General features: G+C 45.4%; 1 protein-coding gene across 2 annotated transcripts; it reads left to right on the plus strand.

Moving 5' to 3' along the window:
- Positions 1 to 935: 935 nt before the first annotated feature.
- Positions 936 to 19,061, plus strand: GDNF (glial cell derived neurotrophic factor). Of its 2 annotated transcripts, none has more exons than XM_005527970.3 (3): positions 936 to 1,015; positions 2,260 to 2,457; positions 18,012 to 19,061. In XM_005527970.3, exons 2-3 carry the CDS (start codon positions 2,286 to 2,288, stop codon positions 18,494 to 18,496), a joined length of 657 nt encoding a protein of 218 aa, XP_005528027.1. In that variant the 5' UTR covers positions 936 to 1,015; positions 2,260 to 2,285; the 3' UTR covers positions 18,497 to 19,061. The 2 variants fall into 2 exon arrangements, with proteins under 2 accessions (XP_005528027.1, XP_087910485.1); XM_088054359.1 differs by having other exon boundaries at positions 2,260 to 2,358.
- Positions 19,062 to 21,339: the final 2,278 nt, after the last annotated feature.

Here is a 21,339-nt window from a genome sequence, read left to right on the forward strand (position 1 = left end):
CGGGCCAGAGTGTGTTTGGGTCTGAAAGCGAATCAGCGGAGGGCGCGTCACTGCCAAAGGGCCCTATAAATCCATCTGCGGCGCCGAGTCGCCCTGGCAAAGCCCCCTCGTCCGCACGTCCGGCTCCGCGCTCACTCCGTCCGCGGGTGCGGCGCCCCCCGCGCCTCGCCCAGCTCCGCGCCCCCAGCCAGCGCCGCCGGCGCCCGGGGAGCCCGGCGCGCCCAGGCCCAGCCGGAGCGGGCGCTCCCGACACCGGCCCAGCTTTCCCGCCGCGCTCCCGCTTGGATCTAAGCTTTCGCCGTGACGGGACCCCGCTCTGGAGGAGGGAGCCTGGGCGCTGCTGCCGCCTCCGGCTCTACAAATCCCAGTGCCGGCCTCTGATTCTCACAGCAGGCTGAGGGGGGGTGGTTTGATTTTTATTTTTTTATTCGTTTTCCCCTTCCTTCCTCCGCTGGGGTGGGTATTTTTCCTTGGTATTTTTTTTTTTTTTCCTTTTTTTTTTTTTTCCTCCCGCCGTGGTGTGCGTGTCCCAGCGGTGCGCGGCTCCCGGCGGTGCTGGACCAGCTGGCGTTACAGGAGCGCTGATGTCTTCATCTGACTCCCCGCAGTTGTTGATGGAGTGTCTTTCTCAGATTTCCAGGCAGGGTCCCAAGCGCAGCACCCAGCGCCAGCTCCCGCTGCCAGGCGGCGCTCCCCGCGGCTCGGGCCGCTCCCGCCGCTGCTGGGCGCGGCTCCGGGGCCGGGGCGGGCAGAGACCCCCGCGGAGCCGCTCCTGCCGCGGGCACAGCACCTGCGGCGGGGGAAGCCGCCGGGGACAGTGCTGCCGGCTCCCCGCTGCTTCCATCCAGACCTGCGACCTTACACCCCCTCCTCCATACGAGTCCCCCCTCCCCCCTCCTTTGAGCAAAGAGGGTGCCGGCAGTCGGACCCCGACCTGCCCACATGAATAGGCCGGCCGGCCGGTCGACTCCACGGCGTTAATGTCCATCTCGGGTCCGACGAGACCAGCTCAGAGGTGAGGGCGAGGATGGGTGCGCGGAGGGGAGGGCGGGGCGGGCGGGCGCTGGCTCCGGGGGCACCCCGCAGCTCCCCGAACACGATGAGGTGCGAAGGCAGCAGCCGGCGGAGAAAGCGCGCACCGAGCGGCAGCAGCGCCCCGCTGCTGGACCGGGGACTCCGCGGTTCCCCCCGGTGGGGCTGCTCCTCTCGGTCCGGACACTGCCGCCCGGGCCAAGCCGAACCGGGCGGGGGCAGCTGTTACCCCGGGGCGGCGTGCAGAGGGCAGCGGGTACGTGCCGTGGCAGACTTCGGGCAGGGCTGCTGGGAAACGAGGAGAAGAAAAGAAAAAGGGACAAGAGAAGGGAAAAGAAAGAGGATCGATGGGAAAAAAAAAAAAAAAAAAAAAAGAAAAAAGAGAGAATGAAAGAAAGACTAGGGGATAAGAATACAAGGAGTGGGAAATGAGAAGGAAAGGGAACGGAAAAGAAAAAGAAAATTAAAGGGAGATGGAAACAAAGAGGAAAGGAAAAATGAAAGTGGAAAGAGAAAAGGAAAGGAAAAAGGAAATATTGAAATAAGGGGGAAGGGAAACAGGAAAAGAGGAAGACAATAGGGAAAGACAAAGAATGGGGAAAAGGAAGAGTATAAGGCAAAAAGGTGACAAGTGAAGACAAAAGGAAAAAGAAAAGGGGTGAAAAAATTAAGAGGAAAGAGAGGACTGGATAGAGGAAGGGAAAAGGTGAGGGGAAGAAGAAAGGGGGAAAGAAAAAAGAAAAAGGGAAAGAGGGAAGGGGAAAAGAGGGAAAGGGAAAGGAAGGAAGGTTGCACAGATCAGCACCCCATATCAGCCCAGTCTGCCCCGGTCCAGAACAAGTGCCCTGGTGCTGCCCAGGTGCTTGACAAGCACAAGGTGACCTGCCTGCCAGTGAGTACAGGGACATGGTTACACTCCCATGTTCCTAGAAACAGATTTTTGGGACCTGCATGCCTGCTTTCCCCGTTGCAGCTTTCTCAGGCATAGAAGGACTGGACGCCATCCTGTGCCTCCCTCTCCCACACCACTCTCTTACTAGGGAGAGCCCACCTCACTCACTCTGGCTGCACAGGGAGCAGGTTGTTGTTCCATCCGCTGTCCTCAGGCCTGGGCTAGGTGAACCGCTGTGATCTGGGGTTCAAGACTGCTTAGCTTTGTCTCAGGGCTGGGGTAGGACTGGGGGAACATAGTAGCTGTGAGCTAACATTGCTTCTCCTTTCTACCAGGGGCCCGTGTTGGAAGGAGATCTAAGATGAAGTTATGGGATGTTGTGGCTGTCTGCGTGGTGCTGCTCAACACGGTCTCCACCTTGCCCCTGCCCACCGGTAAGACGCCTCCCAAGGGGTCCCCTTCAGTGGTAGAGGGACCTGAAGATGATCTCTCCCCCATCAGCCTGCTGCCTCCCTATGCTGTGCACAGTGACTGTAAGAAACATTCCCCTTTGTAGCAACTGCTGTCTGTCTTGCTAAACCTGCTTCCCTTTGCTCAGGCATCAGGATGAGGAAAGGATCCCCCCACTTTGTGCCCCTGTTTTTCCACAGACAGTTTCATTGGCTTTGGTCTTGCTTGTGCAATTCCAAACCTAGTCATTCTCCAAAGCTTGGGGTCGACAATTGCATTGGCAATGCCTCCTGCCCACTCCAGCCCTGCCTTCCTGGCAGTCTTAGGATCCCTCTGGTTGAAAAACATGGGGAGGTGGGAAAGTGTATGCAGAGGAGCCGAGAGGAGGATCTGGTTCACACCCCTTGCAGCACAGGCACTGAAACTCCTTTCCCCTTGCCTCAGCCTTCTCTCCCTGCTCAGACCTGCCAATGCAGTTATTCTCTGCCTGTAGTGGGCGCAAGTCCTGATGGAGGTTTGGCTCCGCGATGGGAGGCACTGTACACATCCTGGAGTACTGCTGAGCTTCATTAAATCCTCCTTGGATTCTGATCTCGAAATTAGTGTGTCCGCATGGAAATTTACGGAAGAGTAGCTGTGGCAAGGTTAGGAGTTTGATGCAGAGCAATCCACATGGACTAGCTCACAGTAAGACAGTTTACAATCCAAATGACAGATAATAATGCCTTGCTAATAATAGGTCCTGTACCTACAATAGCAGGTACAGGATTTTCACAGTGGTATGAGCGTTCTGTTAACTCCAGTGGCTTTTTAAAGAGAGAGGTAGTATGACTCAGTAAGAAGTGGTAGAATACTCACATGAATAGTGGAGACGTTTGCTTAGCAAAGGCACAGAAGCAGTTTGGAGGTTGCTTCTTTTGGCCTTGCTCATCCCCCTCTCTGTTTAGCTCATTACAGGATGCAGACAGTATCCAGTAATTAGGATTCATTTCTATCTCCTTTTCTGGAGGCATGTCCTTCCCCTGTGCCTGCCACAGCTCCAGTCACAGGCAGCAGCGCTCTGGTTTCTCTAGGAGCAGCCAGGCTGAAGCAGTGTGGAGGCACCAAGTATTTGCTGTGACTTCACTTTGACCCCTCCCAAACACCCATCTCTTCCATACACACACGTTTATGTCCTTCCCATTTAGTATTCCCTCTTTCCTTCTCTTGCTAGTGTCTCCCCCCTGCTGGAATCTTGCCTAGGCTCCCGCCTCCGCGTGTCCCAGCCTAGGCTCCTGCTGCTCATAGACTGGCAACCTTGACATCCTTTCAGCCCCTCCACACAGGGAGGCTGGCTAAAAGTGTTTCCTTACAGGGCTTTCAGCCTGCCAGGATCATGGGGCTATCACACATGATGATCTTCTCCATGGCAAGCCATGTGGTGGATAAGTGCTGCCCTACAAAAGGCAGTGATCAGCTTTTCAGGCCACTGTGCTGTTCCTCTCTGAACAGGCTTGCTGAGTGCTGGTGGCAAGAAGAGCATTTGGGGTAAAGCATCATTAGTAAGTTTGTAGTTCTCACAGAAGCTTCAGGGTGGGAGAACAGTAATGCTCCATCTTTCCTGAGTAATAGCATGTATATGATGCCTGCTTTTACCCTGAAACCATCTTCTGGGAATATGGTCCCTGGTAAGCTGATTCCTCTACAGCAGCTCAAGGGTATAGGCAGCAGTAGTGATTCTCTCAGTTCCTAGTATCCAAAACTGCTCATCATTGCATCTTCTTTTTTCCTTTCCTGTGGATTGGATAAACAAGAAGCAGGAAGAAAGAAAACCAGTGTTTTACTGGTGAGCTATGGTAGTATCAGTATTATCTCTGTTCCCAGGGTATAGACATGGGCTTAGCCATGCAGAGCTGGGTGAAAGGTTATTGCCCAGGATAGTCATTTGAGAAAGGGCTGATAATTTGGTCTCAGTTTTTTAACTCTGTGTATCACAAACAAATGGGCCTGGCTGCAAGGGCAAATGAAGCAGTGCTGTTCCTCTCATCAGAAACTGAGGAAAACCCAGGGTGTTCCTGTGATCTTTGTATGGCAGCAGTTAACACAACAATCGAGTTTGAAAGTCAGAAGTTCATCTCTGTGTTGCCAAGTCAGATGAGTCAGAGAAGACCTGCAGAATGGTGTCTGTAAGAGAGCAGACTCTGGTGCACTTTTATGCTTTTTGTAGTTGAGTTAAAAGTGTGTGTTGTCTGGAGAACAGGGTGCAAACAGGCTATGAGGCTGATCCTACCCAGGCACATCACTGCCTTCCTGCTGCAGCAGCACTTTTCTCAAGTCATCCCCATCAGTGTCTTTGACATATTCTCTCCACTTACAATTTGATGGCATGCGCCCTTCAGCACAGGAAAGACATAGAACCAAGTATGCAAGAGGAATCAGTCTACACGGTGTAGATTTCCCTTTGCACTTGGAGGTTTCTCTCACCATCAGATCACAACGTGCCACAAGCACAGAGGTGTGTTTTCAGCTCCCCAGCTGTCTGCTGGTGAACCTGCCATGTATTCACAGTCTGTGGATGCTGTTGGTCAGCTGCTTTGCCTAAGGGCTTTTGCAGGAGACAGCTCACCAAGTGATGGGAGCACCACCATTGACTGTGTTGCCTCATATGCATAGGGCAGTGTGTGGGTTCTGAGCAGGACTGGGTGCTGTGTGCATTCAGAGAGGTGCACTGCTGTCCCCTAAAGCAATCCTTTTGCAGGCTGAGTGTAGCCATTTTGCTCCAATCTCCACTGTTCTTACTCCAGAGAAGTTGGGGCTCTTACACACCACTTGCATCAGGGCTTAGTAGGATTGTGATCAAGTCCACTCCAGGCCAAACAACTTGCTGGAGAACAGATCTGTTTCCCAGGCCCTGACACCTTTTTGTGTTCTCGTTTGATGGGATTGCTTTCTCTGCAAAGTACTCTGAGGTCACCTGATGTTACCCCATCCCCTTCAGGTTGGCTTGAAACCTTTCATTCCAGGCTCCAGGCAGGGTTCTAACCTCCTGGGCTGATCAGGTGTAATGTGCTGACCTTTGCTGTTCAGGGCAGTAATCAGAGATGGCAGAGGGTGCCAGCAATTGCAATCTTCTGCATATTTAATTGGACTGTAGGCTGGAGTATCCTCTATAAATGCAGTGCATTGGAGATTAATCCAGTATTTGTAGGTGTTTTGGCATCAATATTCATGGGATAGCTTATTTCACACACACAAAAAAAGAAGAGATGTAGAGTTTGTAACTGTTTCATTGTTTTCCTTATGCTACAATCCTCTGGGGGAAGAACACTATTAGCTTAAATACCAAATCCAAGTGGAACAAGTATAAACCACATTATTATAAACTAAGTACTAAGTCAGCAGCCTCAGAAGCATGACAGTGCAGAGGGAGCCAAACACTTGTTTGCATTACACACAGTCACCAGTGAATACATCTTGTAACTGCTTGCTTTGGATGCATATAATCAACATGTACGTGGGGACTGGAGTGTCCTAAAATCCATGATATTATGTGTATTCTCTTGATCAAGTGAGAACCTATACTAAAAGCTAGTGGTAAGCAGGCAGAATTAAATGAAACATCTCCCCATGGGATTTTCCCTCCTAGTAAGAGGAATAGATAGGTTATTGCATCATGGTGTCTGAGTTACTGTGCAGCTACTGAATGGCCATTCACTGTTGGAGCTCCTTTGGTATATGCTGTGACATGCCATGGTATGTGCGTATTATAGCTCTGTTAAAAATTCTTCTTACCCCTGCTAAGCTGTATTTAATGTTAAGTTACTGCTTTTAGCTGCAACTTTATCAACTCATATAGAAAGTATGTAGAAAAATTAATGGTATTGTAGGGCTCTTTAAGGAAAAAACAGTACTTAATTATGCTTCCAACTGAATGCATTTCCTGCCCTACAATATTTATTAGGCCCATTCAATGTCATGAACTGCAGCTCTCATGTTTCTGGCCAGGCTTTCCTGCTCAGCACACCTATGGTGTGGCGTGTGTGCTGTAGCCTAAGACACCCAGAAGCTGCAGAGGTAACCTGCCCTGCACAGTAAACCCAGTGCATTAGGGAGGTATCAGCCACACTGAGCAGGTGCCACTGTGTGTCCCCTGATCTGATCTGATCTGATCTGAGTGTTCAGAGCCAGTGCATCCTGCCGGTGTCAGCCCAAGTGCAGCACACTATGTACATAGTACACAGTATGTACTAAAGTTTGTTTGCACAGGGATGCCCAGGATATCTAGGCATTCAGAAATCCCAAGCATTCAGATTGGTCCATTCATGGGTAAAATTCTAGAAAAAGAAACCAGGCAAATGTGGTTAAATGCAGTGGCCTGTAGTCCTAGAAGCAAATTCCTCTGCAGTCCTAGGTGTAAATACTGAATATACTTCAACAAAGAGCACTCTTTGACTTAAAGAAAATGTTCTGAATTGCAGGACAGTAAAGTTTTATTCTCATTTTGAGTTATCCTTAGCTGAAAGTTTTAGTTCTTTGCTGCTTTTAAATTTAGAGACCTCAAAAAATTGCCAGAGAAACTGTGGATGCTGTTGGATGTTTTGCAGTGTTTATTGACAGAGAACATACCTGGACACACTTTTCTTCGTCATCTTTCATAAGCCTCTTCAATATATTTTTTAAAAACCCTGTGTTCAGGGTTTGCAGATGAAGAGCTTCAAAACATTCCTTGAAAAGCTAAGAATTCACTTGTGTTAAGTATTCGTCAGACTGTTACTGAATTTAGTAGGGGAGATATTGCTTGTTCACAGAAGAAGATCCACAGACTGATAGATTGTAATGTCTTTGTAAATTATACTGTTCCTGGTTAATACTTCAAAAACCGGTTTTAAAACAATTAAAGTTAGAAAAACTTTGAGAAGCCATTTGGGTCATCAAGTCCCACCCTGCCACAATTGCAAATGTTCAGAGGTGAACATCTAGTACAAACACCCAGTTTTCATCCCCCCACACACACTATCTAGAGATTGCAGCATAAAACTTGTAGTACATAGGCCAAACCCTACATAACTACATTTGTGCATTCCCATATTTCTGAGGTAGTAAGTGAATAAGTAGAAATAAACAAGGAATACAAAATACTGCAGCATAACCATGTTCAGGATCATCAGACTTCTAAATAGGCCACTAACACATTAGTGCTGGTAGAGTGGTTAGCACTGCAGAGTGGTCATTTTTCACAAAACCAGCTCAGTTTCTGATGAAGTAATATCCTTTGGTAAAGAGAACCACAGGAAAGATTTCAGTTTTTCTTGGAATTTCAATTGTGATTACGAAGAGTAGAAAGAAAATAGGATCAGAACATACTTACTTGAGACGGCTGCAAATAAAATATTAAGACACAAAACGTATGTCAGAATATGTTTTAAGATGAAGGACTTAAATTTGATCTTGTGAGGTATTTCATGTAGCAGCATTTTTCTTAAGGAATAAAGCCAGTCATATGACCTAGCAGAAGTTTTAGTTCTATGTATTATCTTCATCACTTATCACATAACTTCATCTATGTATTATCTTCATCACTTAAACTGAAACTTGCAGGTACATTTCTTTAAAATCTTTGGGACTTGTACAAATACTTTAAAGATTATTGGACAGGGATAGTCTTCAAAATAAACACTGAAATCCATGTATTTCTTTCCCTGTGTTCTGGACTATCTCTGCTTCCATTGAAAGCATACGTGATTTCTTTGCCAAAATCAGCCATTACTTAGGAAATTTCTACAGGGAGGTAGCATCTGGGGTAGCAGTTAGGAAGGACCTTGCTGTTCTGAGCGCACACCAGTTCTATCTGGCAAGTGGCAGTCCACACTTCCCAGCAGGAGCCCCTTTGCAGTGGAGTACAATGCACCTGCCCTAGAGCCAGGGACTGATCATTATACCAGTAACAATATTCAACAAACTACATTAAAATCTTCCATATTGTTCCCTTTGTAAACACACTGAAATACAGACAATTGAAAGGCAACAATGAGAGATCATGTGTTATTTATAGATCAGATCAAACCTGATAGCAGCAGAGATTGCCACAAGAGAAACATCAGCCAAGATTTTGCCTGGACCACTCTGCCAGCCTATGGCCACAGGGAAGAGACTAGGTTAGGGTCCCTTTAGAGTCTGTTCTTCCTGCTTTGCTGTATGTCTTTGTTCCTTGGGGATACTTCTAAAACCCAATGGGAGATGCAGTGTAAGAGCACAGGCAGCCCAGTAATAGCTGATGTTACTGATTTAGGCATGCTCTTTCCCTTCAGTGAACTGTTACTAAGTGAGCTGGGTTTTTTGTGGGGTTTTACTGATGTCATAAGAGTGCTGGGCTGGATCACTTCTGCACCTGGGATGGTGAAGAAAATGCCATCAGTATTTCCTCCATTAAAACCTGTATGTATGCTAACAGAGGTCACAAGTTCCTCGTATAGTCTCACTCATATATATACTCATCCTGCTTTCGCAGGATTTGAGGTTCTAGCTTAACAAAATACTAGCTGTAGACCTAGGTTTTACTGGGAAGCTGGGTATTTACTCAGCCTGGTATGGATCTGGAAGGGTACCAGATCTTAGGGAGGAGTCAACAGGAATGTGTCTTGCCCAGGTTTAGCTCCAGCTCAGTCAGTGGCTCCAGGCAGGCACTCTTTCTGTCTTCCCCTTTTATACTCTTCATGCTGTAACTTCTGATGCAGGGATGCTCCAAGGGTGCTCATGTACCCACCACCCCATAGGATAAGGTCCTAGTGCAGATGGGGTCCTGGCAGCAGCTGCAGGAGATGCCACAAAATCCCAGGTGTGACTGCTGAAAAGCTGACTGCTCTGTGGTGCTCAGAGCTGACAAAACAAAGCTCTGTGCCAGAGGCAAGTTTGCATCCTCCTGTTGCTCCTCTGCTCCTGGACTGCTTGGTGAGACATTCCTCTGCCCACCCCAGAGAGGCCAGAGGTGGGAGTGGGCAGGGGAGGGCAGCCCCACCATCAGTCAGGGTTCTCTGAGCAACCTGCCTGGACTAGGTGAAGAGTAAAAAACTCCCGTGAGTGAGTCAGCTCATTACTTCCTCTAATTCACACAGTTCATCTGACCTTGCTGTTTACCCCTGCTTGCAGGGACTTCCCAGACTGGCAGCAACTGTGGTGGTCCCCCTGTGTCCTCCCTTTCTTCCTCTGTTGGGAGCCAGTCTTTCTACCTGCAAGAATGCAAGCAAAGTACAGAAAGGGAGGCACTGCCGAGCACTGCAGAGTGAGAATACAAAGGACTCTGTGGGTTTGTCATTATGACCAGCACATGGGAAGCTGCAGGGTTAGCTGGTGAGCTACATAACTTGACTGCTCCATCAGGAGCAAGAACATCAGGAAGGTCAGTCCTGTGCCTTTTACCAGTTGTGTCTGACTGGTGTGACTGGCCCTGGCATCACCCACCAGGTTATTTAGCACTTGCCTTGATGAGAGACAAGTGATACCGGGGAGAGGCTCCATTTCTGAGGGCTCTCTGAGTCTGAGGGGAACCACAGCATAGGCTGGGAGTGAGGTAATACAGAACTGTATTAAACATTTAAGGATGAGCTGACCCTGGTTTGTTTGGTGCTCTGTTTCCTAATGGATACAACCAATGGGTTTCCATTTCACTCTTGGTCCCATGGATTTTCAGGCAAGGCATGAAAGCAAAGTCATGCCTCAGAGAGGTGGTATTTTAATTGTTTAAATACCAAAAACCTTTCAGCATACTATTTTTAACACCCACCTTCACTTAGACACATTAATATGATATTCTTAGTCTTTTTATACAAAATATTTCATTTTCAATAAAATAAATGGTTTTTCCCCACCACAGTTGCTACTTTCTCACTTGGTAAAGCAGAATGACCATCACATTAGTATTTTTAACCTGGATGAGTTTGCACTTCCGCAAACAAATTGCTCCAAATATCTCCTGAATTATGTCCTTGTGGTGTGAGATGGAGGCATTCTTTGTTCAGATAAGCCACATCCCCTATAACAAGCACCTGAAAACAGTACTGCAAAGCAAGATAAATATTAAAAAAAATGAATAATTGTTATTAAGTAAAGTAATCATTTGATTATGAAGGTCTCAGATTAAAGTACCAGAATTGTTTTTGAAAAACAGGGCCATTTAATCCTAATGCAGATCTGGATCTAAACTTTCTAAATGTTGCTTACCATTGCAATGAGTGGGACTAAACCCCTAGAACTTTGAAATCATACTTCAGGGTCTGATACTGTTGTTTGACCTTCTTTAATTGAAAGAGTGTGCTCAAGCAAAATAATTTAGTTGTTTGGTCTAATGTTTTGATGTGATAGGTGTACCCTGTCACAAATGCAGGCAAAAAAACAACAATCTAAAAGCAAAACCTAATTTTATAATGCTTAATATACTTTTGATTACTTCTGTTACATCACTTTAGCTCAGGGTTTGTAAAATGCCAAATGATGTGGCAGTGATGTGATTGCATTTTCCTGAGATCAGTATGGAAAGCTGTTCTATAAAACACAGTTTCAAATAACTTAAGATGTCAAGTTTTATGAGGTTTAAAAAAAAGAAAAAAGAAAAACCCACCTATATAAACTATTATTCTGCAATGGAGAGGGTTTAAGCTTTCCTTGTATGACATAAGAGACAGCATGGTTAGGAGAGACTGTAGTTAGTCTTTTAAATCCATAACTAGGCACCAAAAGAAGAAACTGGATTTCTATCTCAAAAATTTAACATCCAAACCATCAGGTACAAGCTGAGGATTTCTTTCTGTACCATGCTGAGTTGCTGCCATTGGGTGTGGGGAACTATTTGGCTTTTAAATGAATTTGCTGATAGTGAAATCAAATTATTAGATATACAAAATGTAATTGTGATCACATTTGAACTGACAGAAATAAATTGTCCATTTTTACTTAATGGAGGCTGGTTTTTTTGATAATGGGACAAGTTTGGTGTGAATATCCATTTAGACCTGTTTCATGTAGAAGTCTATCAGAACACTGTATAATTTATTCTTCTAAAAAGCACAAGGATCAAATCCTGGTCCTGGTGTCACTGTGTGTCTCTAATTAAATAGAAAGGCAAAGACAGGTCCTGGGGGGTTGCAGGGGGAAAGATGCCCATAGGAAGGCACATTTCCCTGCACACCCAAATCAGAACTCAGGACTGGATTTCTCCAGTGGGGAGTGCCATGGTTGTTTGGCTGCAGAATCCTTCACTCATGCCTGCTGCCAGCTCTTCTTATGCCCAGGGGACAGAGACTGTGCTTGGCGACGGGCAGGTCAAAACCTGAGGTTCCAGAGAACATCAGTGAGGCAAGAATTTCTGTTTGCATTACAGAGGGATGTCCCAGACCTACAAGGCTGTGTCAAAGCTGTGATCTGACTGTGCCCTAGGTGTTTAGAAAACAAGCAAACAGCTTGCAAACAGCAAGCTTTGTGTTTGTTTGGGGTTTGGTTTTGTTTTGTTTTTTTGGGGGGGTTTTGTTTGGTTTTTTGGTTGGTTGGTTTGGTTTTTAAATTAGTATTTTAAATGAGTCTCTCTCCTTCTGGTGAAGGTGTTCACCAATTTTGCCCCCAGCCTGATTGCTCTGCTAGATTTCTATTTATAACAGTCTTGTGACATTAAATTCTTTCTTTCTTTGCTTTTTTATTCATTTTTCTGGTCATGTGAGAAAATCCTCACAGACCAAGAGTCTTTGTTCAGCTGGACAAGGGAGACAGAGAAGGTGCTCAGAGGCACACTGGCACATGGACTGTCATCAATACCTGACATATCTGACCCTGGAAAACAAGCTTGTACTCTTGTTGCAACCACAGGAAAATGCTCTGCCTGTTCCTGCCTGGGTGATCAGGTCCTTGGCTAGGTAATGAAAGAGGGAGCATGGAAAGGAGCTGCAGGAGAGTGAACTAAGCACAGCAGGACACACATGGTGGATGCAGGGGATCCTACAAGTCCTGCTGCCTGCCCCAGGCTCCTGCTGCAGGGATGCTAGGCAGAAGTGATGCATAAACACCTGCACGTGCCCACACACAGTCTGCCTCCAGGGAACTTCCTCAGGGAGCTGGACAGTCAGGAAACAGCTCTGAGAACTGTGACATAAAACCCAAACCAAACCTCATGGCTTCATACCAGTCTTGTGAGAGATTATGGCACCATCTTTTAAGTGCTGGGGCTCAGCCCATCACACTCAGCCCATGGGGGTCTGTGAGCCTTTCTGCTGCACTCTGAACAAGACACACAGAGACCCTGTGTTCCCTAAGTGGGCATTTAACTTCTGAAGGACATATGTTCCTTTCCTTTGAGAAACACCTGTTTTGAGGTGCATCACATGTGCAAGACAACCTTTGTCAAAGCTATATTGAGCACATGCTACTCTGGGCTATCCTAATCTGTCCCATCCTGTTCTGTCCTGTTCTGTCCCAGGTGGCTTTCAATTTTTAAATTCCAATTCCTTCACACCCTGGAGCTTGAGACCAGAGACTACTCCTCAGATATCTTTGCTGCTTTAATGTGATAGTATCCCAGCATTTTCTGCTGGCACATTGCACAACATGACAGGCATCTGTCATGTGTTTGTTCTCTCAGCTTTTCCAGCAGAAGGCAAGTGTTGTCAGTAAACTAGTTTGTTTTGAAAAAATACGTGTGTTTGTGTGTAATTAGTTGTATTTGTGTGTGTGTGTATGTGTAAATGAAGCACACATACATACACATGCAAAATGTGTATCTCCTCCTTGCAGGGGTGTGAAATCCCCCCAGCAAACTCTGTCTGCTGCACAATCAAGTCAGCACAGTTCGTGCAGCCTGAGAGAAGCAAAGATGCTATGAGACTATAAACATTTTCTAAACAACATTGCAGACAGAAGGGTAACAAAGTACCCCTCTATCAAACAGCTTTATTTAGCTTACAAACCATCACTACATGCTAAGGCAGCCCTTCTGAGTGCACTGATGCTCCCTGGCCACAGCTCAGTTCAGCACCCCCGTTGCCCCCAGCAGAACTTACAACACTGCAGAGACCAAACAAGTGCTCAGCATGTGATGTCTGTGGTGCAGAGAGGTCTCAGCATCCCTGGAGCACATCTACCAAGTGCCCATCAGGATGGGGACATCCTGCAGTCAGTCTTCTCCACCTTCCCTTCTGTCTATTAGCCTTTTACAGAGTTTAGTCCTTGGTCAGTGGTTATTGCTTATTCATGTATGATGTCTGGTGGTAGCTTCCTTAGCACTTACCTCTAGTGCCTTGTTTCAACCCATCATGCCTGGTGTCAATGCTGGTGTTTCCACTTGATTGCTCTGGGTCCTATTTCAGTGGTTTTTCACAGCATTTTATTTCAGGCTCTATGTCTTCACACCCATGCTTGTTGGACAGCTAAATATCCCTACTGAGTCATGACTGGCACCTCAGCAGAGGGCTAAGACAAATCTCCCTTCACTCCTGGCTGTCAGTCTTTCCTACAGACCCCTGTGACCCATTCCTAGTGACTGCTTGTAGTCACACTGATGACTGATTTATTAAGCAGCATAAAATTAGCTGATTGCACGGGTTGGAGCTGTTGCTAAGACTATTAAATTATGGAAGCAAACTTGTGGCACCTTGGCAGCGCTCTGGAAGCTGCCAAAAGAACATTGCTGCATTGCTCAGAACCAGTTTGGGGCTCCACAGGCAGAGGAGAGTGATGCTTATAGAAATTTGCCAGGTCTCCCTGAGTAGCCCAGTAATGCCACAGTGTTGATGTGATGTACCCATGTAGCTGTAACAGCACATGTAGTTTAGGTGGGCAGACAGTGACCAGGATCAAGAAGACCCACACATTTTCTCAAGGGGAGCTCTGTGCCTTCAGTTTCCACCAGTCTTCTATTATCACCCAGAGGCCTTTTGTCTCCTCCAGTGATGTAATCTACAGATACTGGGTGTTCCTACCGGAGTCTTATTGGTGAATTTGAATGTCTGCATGGGATAGTTTCCAATTCCCCAGGCTGAAGAGAATGCCCATGCTGGAGGCAGGAAGTTGGGATTCATCTTACTAATAGTGCTGGCATTCCTCCCAGTGAATCTCCAAAATATATCCTGGTGTTGCAGTAGAGGGTGAGCAGAGCAGAGATCTCCAGCTCCATTAGACACTAGGAACACTTCTTGCACAGTTCATGTTAGAGCCTTAGTGAGATTAGCAGGATCAGTCATGCTGCCAATGACCCCATTTTCTGGGCACAGCTAGTCTGTGTGTGTAGGTAGGACTTCTCTAGCTGGATATGGTGTTGGTTTGATTATTTGATCTACTTTTTGCCCTGCTGCTCCCACCTTCTGATTGAAGTCAACTGGGTTGACAGTGCGTGTCTGCATCACTGGCGTTGAATGGGGCTCTTTAGTGGTGTTTAGTTTCCTCAACCTGAAATATCACAGGCCACACGCAGCGCAGAAGGCTCTCAGTGGCATTACCTCCCTTGGTGCAGCTGGGGCAGAGATCACATGAACCAGGACAGACCTCAGCATGTGTTTTTAGCAGGAACACAGTCCACCACATGGGCCTGTCCTCCTCCTATCTACTACCCTGCAGGATATAGCTGGCAGAACAGTGCTTGAACCCTGTGGCTGTCTAACTGGTATTTAGCCAAAGTACATTCCTGCCTGTAGCACTCTCACAGGGATAGACGGTATTTTTGCCACTCAGTTGCAAGCCATTTAAAAGTCACGTGCCCAGTTGGATTATCTCTTTAGTTAAACCACAGTTTTGTTTCTCCCTTGGTAGGAGAGGGACACTTATACCTCTCACTGCACTGGCAGTGTGCCAAGCTTGAGATAAGTATAAGGCTGCAGGTTGCAAACAATAATTTCTACATATAGGTTGGCTTTCCCTGTAACTGTCTCCTGCCCCCTTCCTGATGGTTGATCTCTGCATTAATTTTGTTAAGCCCTCGTACATTTCCCTACGATTGTGTTTCACTCTCCATAGCCAAGGTCTCTTTGCATTATACTATTTGTACAAAGGTTGGGCTAGGAATACATGAAAGATTATGGAAATACTCATGGAAATATGGAAATATCCTTATACTCTTATGGAAATGTGGAAAGAGAGTGGGCTGGGGTAGTCACAGTAGTAAGAGAGGAGGGCAGCTGAAGGTCAGAGTGGAGAAGGGCACTTCTAGAGGCATCTCCTCAGGACTACATCATTCTCATACTTGGTTATAGACTAAGAAACCTAGTTTCTTAAGAAGTCTCTTCTCCTACTAGAAACCTACTAGGAAATTTAGAAACTACTCAAGCCCGAGCAACAAGTGCCTTCTGCCAGCTACTCTCCATCTGTATCTGTGTCAGGTCCAAGTTTGTACTTCAGTAATGGGGGTTATGCGAGCTCCATGTGGGTCATCTTTTTTAACTGAGTCTAGAAAGATGTCTAGCCCTTATTGCTTTGAAGGAACATAGCCTGCCTATTACCTGGACCTGGCTCTTGCTTGGTAGGGCAGTACTTGTACAGAGTAGGCAGACCAGCCTGTTCTGCAAAGGAGCTGGTTGGTGCATCCATTGGACACATCTATCCAAGCAACCCCCTCCAGCAGTGTGGCTCACAGTGGGTATTTTGGTAGCTGCTACAGAGATAGAGGAATGCAAGAAAGATGTACTTACCACTGGTGTCACAGGAATATGGGGCAGGGTCCTGCCTTGCTCAGGTTCCACGTAGCTGTATGGAGAGCAGCCATCCCTTCTTCATGTCTTTGAACATGAACACTGGTCTCTGGGATTGTTGTTTTTAGCATGGGTATCTATCTGTAAAACAAAATGGAATTCACTGTTTTCAATTCCAAGCTCTACAGTTGCACCTTGTTTGCCTTGCATCACCCTCATTACATAGAGGTACAAGATTTCCAGCCCCCGTTACTCTTTTACCAGTCTAAGCTGTTTTGCTGGATCCATCCATCAAAAAACATATACCTGTGATCCACCACTATTTTGTCTTGGAGGAAGGCCTCTAGGATGTGGTTGCTTCAGGCAGCAGTCCCTATTCCTGCTTATGTGCAGATGCTCTCTGTTTCAGCAGGTTTTTGCACCGACAGAATTAGGATTCTGCTGCCTCCCACCTCCCCTGTTCAGTGCTTCCACTGAAGATATGAGGGTGCACTTTTGCTAGGTAGTGGGGGGCAGCCTCATGCCTTCCTGTCTCCTATTAACAGAGCCCATGACACCCTATTTGAGCTAAGTACTTGTGCTACCTGGTCACCCCTTGGGATTCCTGTCTCACCGTGCTCATTAGGGAAATGTGGTGCTGAGCCTTTGCCATTCCTATCTCAGCATCTCACTGAGTGGGACCCTTTGTGGAGGTACCAACCCCTGAGCAGGTGCACTGCACTGGATATTGCTTCTCCCAGTGTTTGCTGTTCCTGCAGTATTTGTAGGAGTATTGGAGATGGACTTCCCATATTGAACCAGGCTGGTGTAACACTGGTCTGTTACATGTCGGGTTTCAGGAGTTAAGTACAGAAAGGAACATTCTCTTAGGACTTACTGGAAAGGAAGAAATCTTAACTTTTGGCACAATAAATATGAAAAAAATCTCAATGTTGCAATATAGTTTATATGTTTAAGATACAGTCATTAATAATGTGGTGTAAGGGCATCCACACACAGGCTGACAGCCTGACCTTCCATTAGTTCTCTGTATTTACTAAAGCAGGTAATTTTGAGAAATTTAGTCCATGGGAAGACTAAGGATCTCAAAATGCAATTTTTTTCACAAATCATGATGAAATGGCAAAATTTGGGACTGTTTCAGAACAAATTTAATTTCACCCTTCTTGAAGATGTGCATTCTGTTAGTATCAAAACATTTCATTGACTTCATCATATAATTTACTTGAATAATTAATCAGTGCTATATCAAGTGATAAATTAAATAGATTAAAAATTAAATTTTCATCAAAGGAAAATGTAACAATAATATTTCCCTAGAAAATTAACATAATACTTCTATTCTGACCTATTTCTACTCAGTGTGATCAGCATCTTATGATACAAAACACTTACTTGAGTAATTTTTCAAAAGCTATGAAAAAAATTATCCCCTAGAAGCAGTAAAAATCCAGGCATTCATCCAGGAATAATATCTCAGCCTGGTACCCCAGGAAATCCTCCTTCTGTCATGCCTAAAACCTTATTGACACATGGCTTTGGCAATACTAACTGCTGCTGGTGTGAAAAGAAAATCATTAACTATAATCACAAAATTGCTTTAAAGAAACCTCTTCTTGCTGCTGCTTTGCTGGGAAGAGTCTGTATAACCTCTTTACAGTGGCTTCATCTACCTCTTAACTAATATTTGTACCATGACATGTTTTTTCCTTCCCTCTATTTCCACAGGGCTCATTCAATATTAAAAGGTGTGCTGAAACGCTACCAAGCATCAACAGACACACACAGAAATACAAATACGTCTCATTTATTTTTACTCAAATAAGTTTCTGTGATGATCTAAACCATTCCAAATTCTCCTTGATTTCTGAGGGTCCTGGGCATGTGTTCTGAAATGATAGGCAGAAAAGCTTGCACGTGCATAATATTTTTGAGCTGTGAATGGACAAACTTCATGATAACTGATGTGTGACAAAGCATTTTCTGTCTTTCCCAAACAGCTAATATGCCAGAAGATTATCCAGATCAATTTGATGAGGTAGTGGACTTTATTCAAGCCACTATTAAAAGACTGAGGAGGTCACCAGACAAACAGACTCCGATTTTTTCTAGGCGGGAGAGAAATCGTCAAAATGCAGCCACAAACATAGAGAATTCCAACAAAAAAGGAAGGAGGAATCAAAAGGGAAGGAATCGAGGATGTGTCTTAACAGAAATACATTTAAATGTGACCGACTTGGATTTGGGATATGAAACCAAAGAAGAGCTAATTTTCCGGTATTGCAGTGGATCCTGTGATGCAGCTGAGACCACCTATGACAAAATTTTAAAAAACTTAACCAAAAAGAAAAAACTGGTCACTGACAAAGTGAGGCAAGCCTGTTGCAGACCCACAGCCTTTGATGATGACCTGTCCTTTTTGGATGATAACCTGGTTTACCACATACTGAAAAAACATTCCGCAAAAAGGTGTGGATGCGTCTGACAGCTGCATGCTGAGGCGGCACCAGTTTTCCATTCCTGCTACACTGCAAAGAGAGGGACCAAGGTTCCCAGGGAAGTGTCTGCTCCAAATGGAGGAAAAAGGACCAAGAACACAGAATGAGGAGCCAATGAGAGCCTGGGGATAAGGAGGAATGTGGCAGAGTAGAAGGATGGAGACTTCTGACGTCCTATGGGGATTTAGATATAAGCTCAGGTGGAGATGACGATGGATGGATGATGTGCACGCTACCTTTCCTGTTTGACTCAGTCCACCATCAGTGAGACTCAATCCATGAGGAACGTGCTTAAAAACACAACCCTGCCATACCACGCTGTGTTGTAGTTATGCCATGATATATCAGTTATACCAAGAAGCTTAGCTAAGAAGTAGCTTAGGAGTACCTTACTAATCCCCTGTGCCCTCAGCTCTACTGAAAGACACATTGTGCTACTGCTCATTGGAGGGCAGTTCCTGAGTGCTTAGGACAACTCCTAAGCTATAAGATTACCCTTGTAAGTAAGATGATATTGGGCAAATATCAAAATGACCGGGCTCAAGTTCTTATGAAGCAAAACAGTTCCGCTTACTGGCTAAGTTTGGTTATTTCCATCTTGTGTTTCTTCAAAATGAGTGCAGGATTTTGTTCTTCTGCTACCTGTGAAAATAAGTTGAGTTTTTAAGCACTTCTTCCTAGTTTAGTAAGAGAAATAACAAGCCCAGCCTACACAAAATGCGTTTATTTAGGTTTACAAAGGACTAATGTCACTTGCATAACTACATTTCTATTTGGTCATTGTGATTGAGAGAGACTACTTGATGCAATGCATCCCTTCAGAGACATAAGTATACAGAAGATATTTATTGAGATTAAGTTATTGTTATTTATTGCAGTTCAGTAATGAGTCTCCTTATTTATTAAAGTGTCTTTCAAAGGTGCCAAAGTAGATGGCGCTTGGGGATATAGAGAGACAAAGACGTTGGGAACAACGGTCCATGCTTTTGATTGAAAATGTTAACTTGAATGCAAAAAATCACTTACTTTACCTTTTTTTCTTTTAAACAAAATCTTGGTTATGTTCACAAAAGGTAGTGCTGAAGCCTGCAGCCCTTATTCCTGTCACTAAGCCTTCTGAAAATTACTACAGTCATACATGTGCAGGAGCAGCAATGGCCCTGGGCGAGTGAGGGTCGCAGGACTTGGCTCAACATTAGCAATTTGTAAGAAAAACTAATTTTAGTCATATCTTAAATGTAGCCACATTTTTTTTTTCTCACACTTTATGCCAACTGACCTCATATAACTATTGACAAATGGAAAATAATCACATTTAGCCTTATAATTTCTAGTTATATTTATTTAAGCTTTTCCTTCCGTACTTCCATATAGAAGAGGTTAAATCCCTCTTACTAGTTAGCCCTGGATTTAATGTAGCCTGCAAGTAAACAGTTGTGTTAAATAACCAGAGTGTTTTGTATAATTTGCTGAAACATTACAGGATCATACCCATGCAGCAGAACAGTCCGAGTTAGGAGGAGGGAGGTTGTACAGCAAAGGTGTTTGTACGTGACCGCTAACACAAGCTCTCATTCTGGAGACATTTTTCCCAAAGGAGCAGGAGTGCAGGTCACTAGACATACCTGACAACCAGTGAAGCATCAACTCCCACAAAAGCAACATGAAAAAAAAAATCCTTATTGAAAACCATGGTCCAACCTTTTATCTCATGCATGTAATGGCTCTCCATACTCATTTTGCCCTGGGCCCCTTGGGACACCACTGAAGAAGGGTCTAGAGGTCAAAAAAGTCCAGAACAGGCATAGAAAGATGTACCAGGTGTATGGCGTGTAATAAATCCCCAACTTTGGCCGGTTTTCTGGCGAAGGAGGGGGATAGCCCTGGAGAACCATCAGCAGGGTCTGTTCTCACACTGCCACCACGGGGACGCCGTGCCCTCCATGCTGCTCAGGGGTGGTGACACCCCACTGGCACGATGTGGGCACTGAGCACCTGCCAGGCGGAGGGCCAGCTGCGCTGCCGGGCAGCTGATTGGCGACAGCGCACAGAGCTGTGCTTTCCCTTGCCCCTGCTGATGAAAACTTGCCTCAGAGCATTTTCTGTGCAGCTTAAAGAGGCTGCAACCAAAGCAAATCTCTATGTTCAAAATACAAAAGGGTAAAGTTTGTGATTTTTTTTTTTTTAGGTTTTTTTTTTTGTTTGTTTTTAGTTTTTAGACCTTACTGAAGACAGGAGTGTGCTTCTCTGGATTTTTTTACTTCACCTGCAATTTTATGTCTCAGTCATTTGTGTTAATCAACCAAAGTTCTCTACAGACTTTATTTTTGTACAATATTCATTTTATAACTTTTTACAAAATAAAATTCATTTCTATTGTTACGTGGTTGTTGTTTGTGCTTCCCCATCACACAGTTTCCAAGTTATGGTGTTGCCCAGTTTCCCAATTTGCATGAGACAATGCCGTGGGGCCAGCAAATCCTCCATGGAGCAGAGCCTTCCTCTCCTATCTCACCAACATCTTTAATGTGGATCAGAGGTGTCTGTAGCTTCTTAGTGAAATATAACTGCAATGAGTCACTGCAATGCTCAACGGAGTCACTGCAATAATTGACTTGAAAATGCATGGTGGACAGTGACAGTAATCCACCCGGGGGCAGACTTCAAGCCTGGGGTTACTGAAGCTGTCCCTTGTCCCTGTGGGGCTGCACTGTCTTCATGGTGGCCTTGGCCATGTATGGCCACAATTCCTGCACTCAGAAGAGATTGCATTTTGCTTTGCTAATCCAGGTGTCACATCAGTGGACTAAATTCCACCTACTTTGGCAGT

This window comes from Pseudopodoces humilis, chromosome 4, assembly GCF_049639895.1.
Source record: "Pseudopodoces humilis isolate 2021_Gansu_Grassland_sample_001 chromosome 4, ASM4963989v1, whole genome shotgun sequence".
In the NCBI taxonomy this organism is placed as follows: Eukaryota; Metazoa; Chordata; class Aves; order Passeriformes; family Paridae; genus Pseudopodoces; species Pseudopodoces humilis.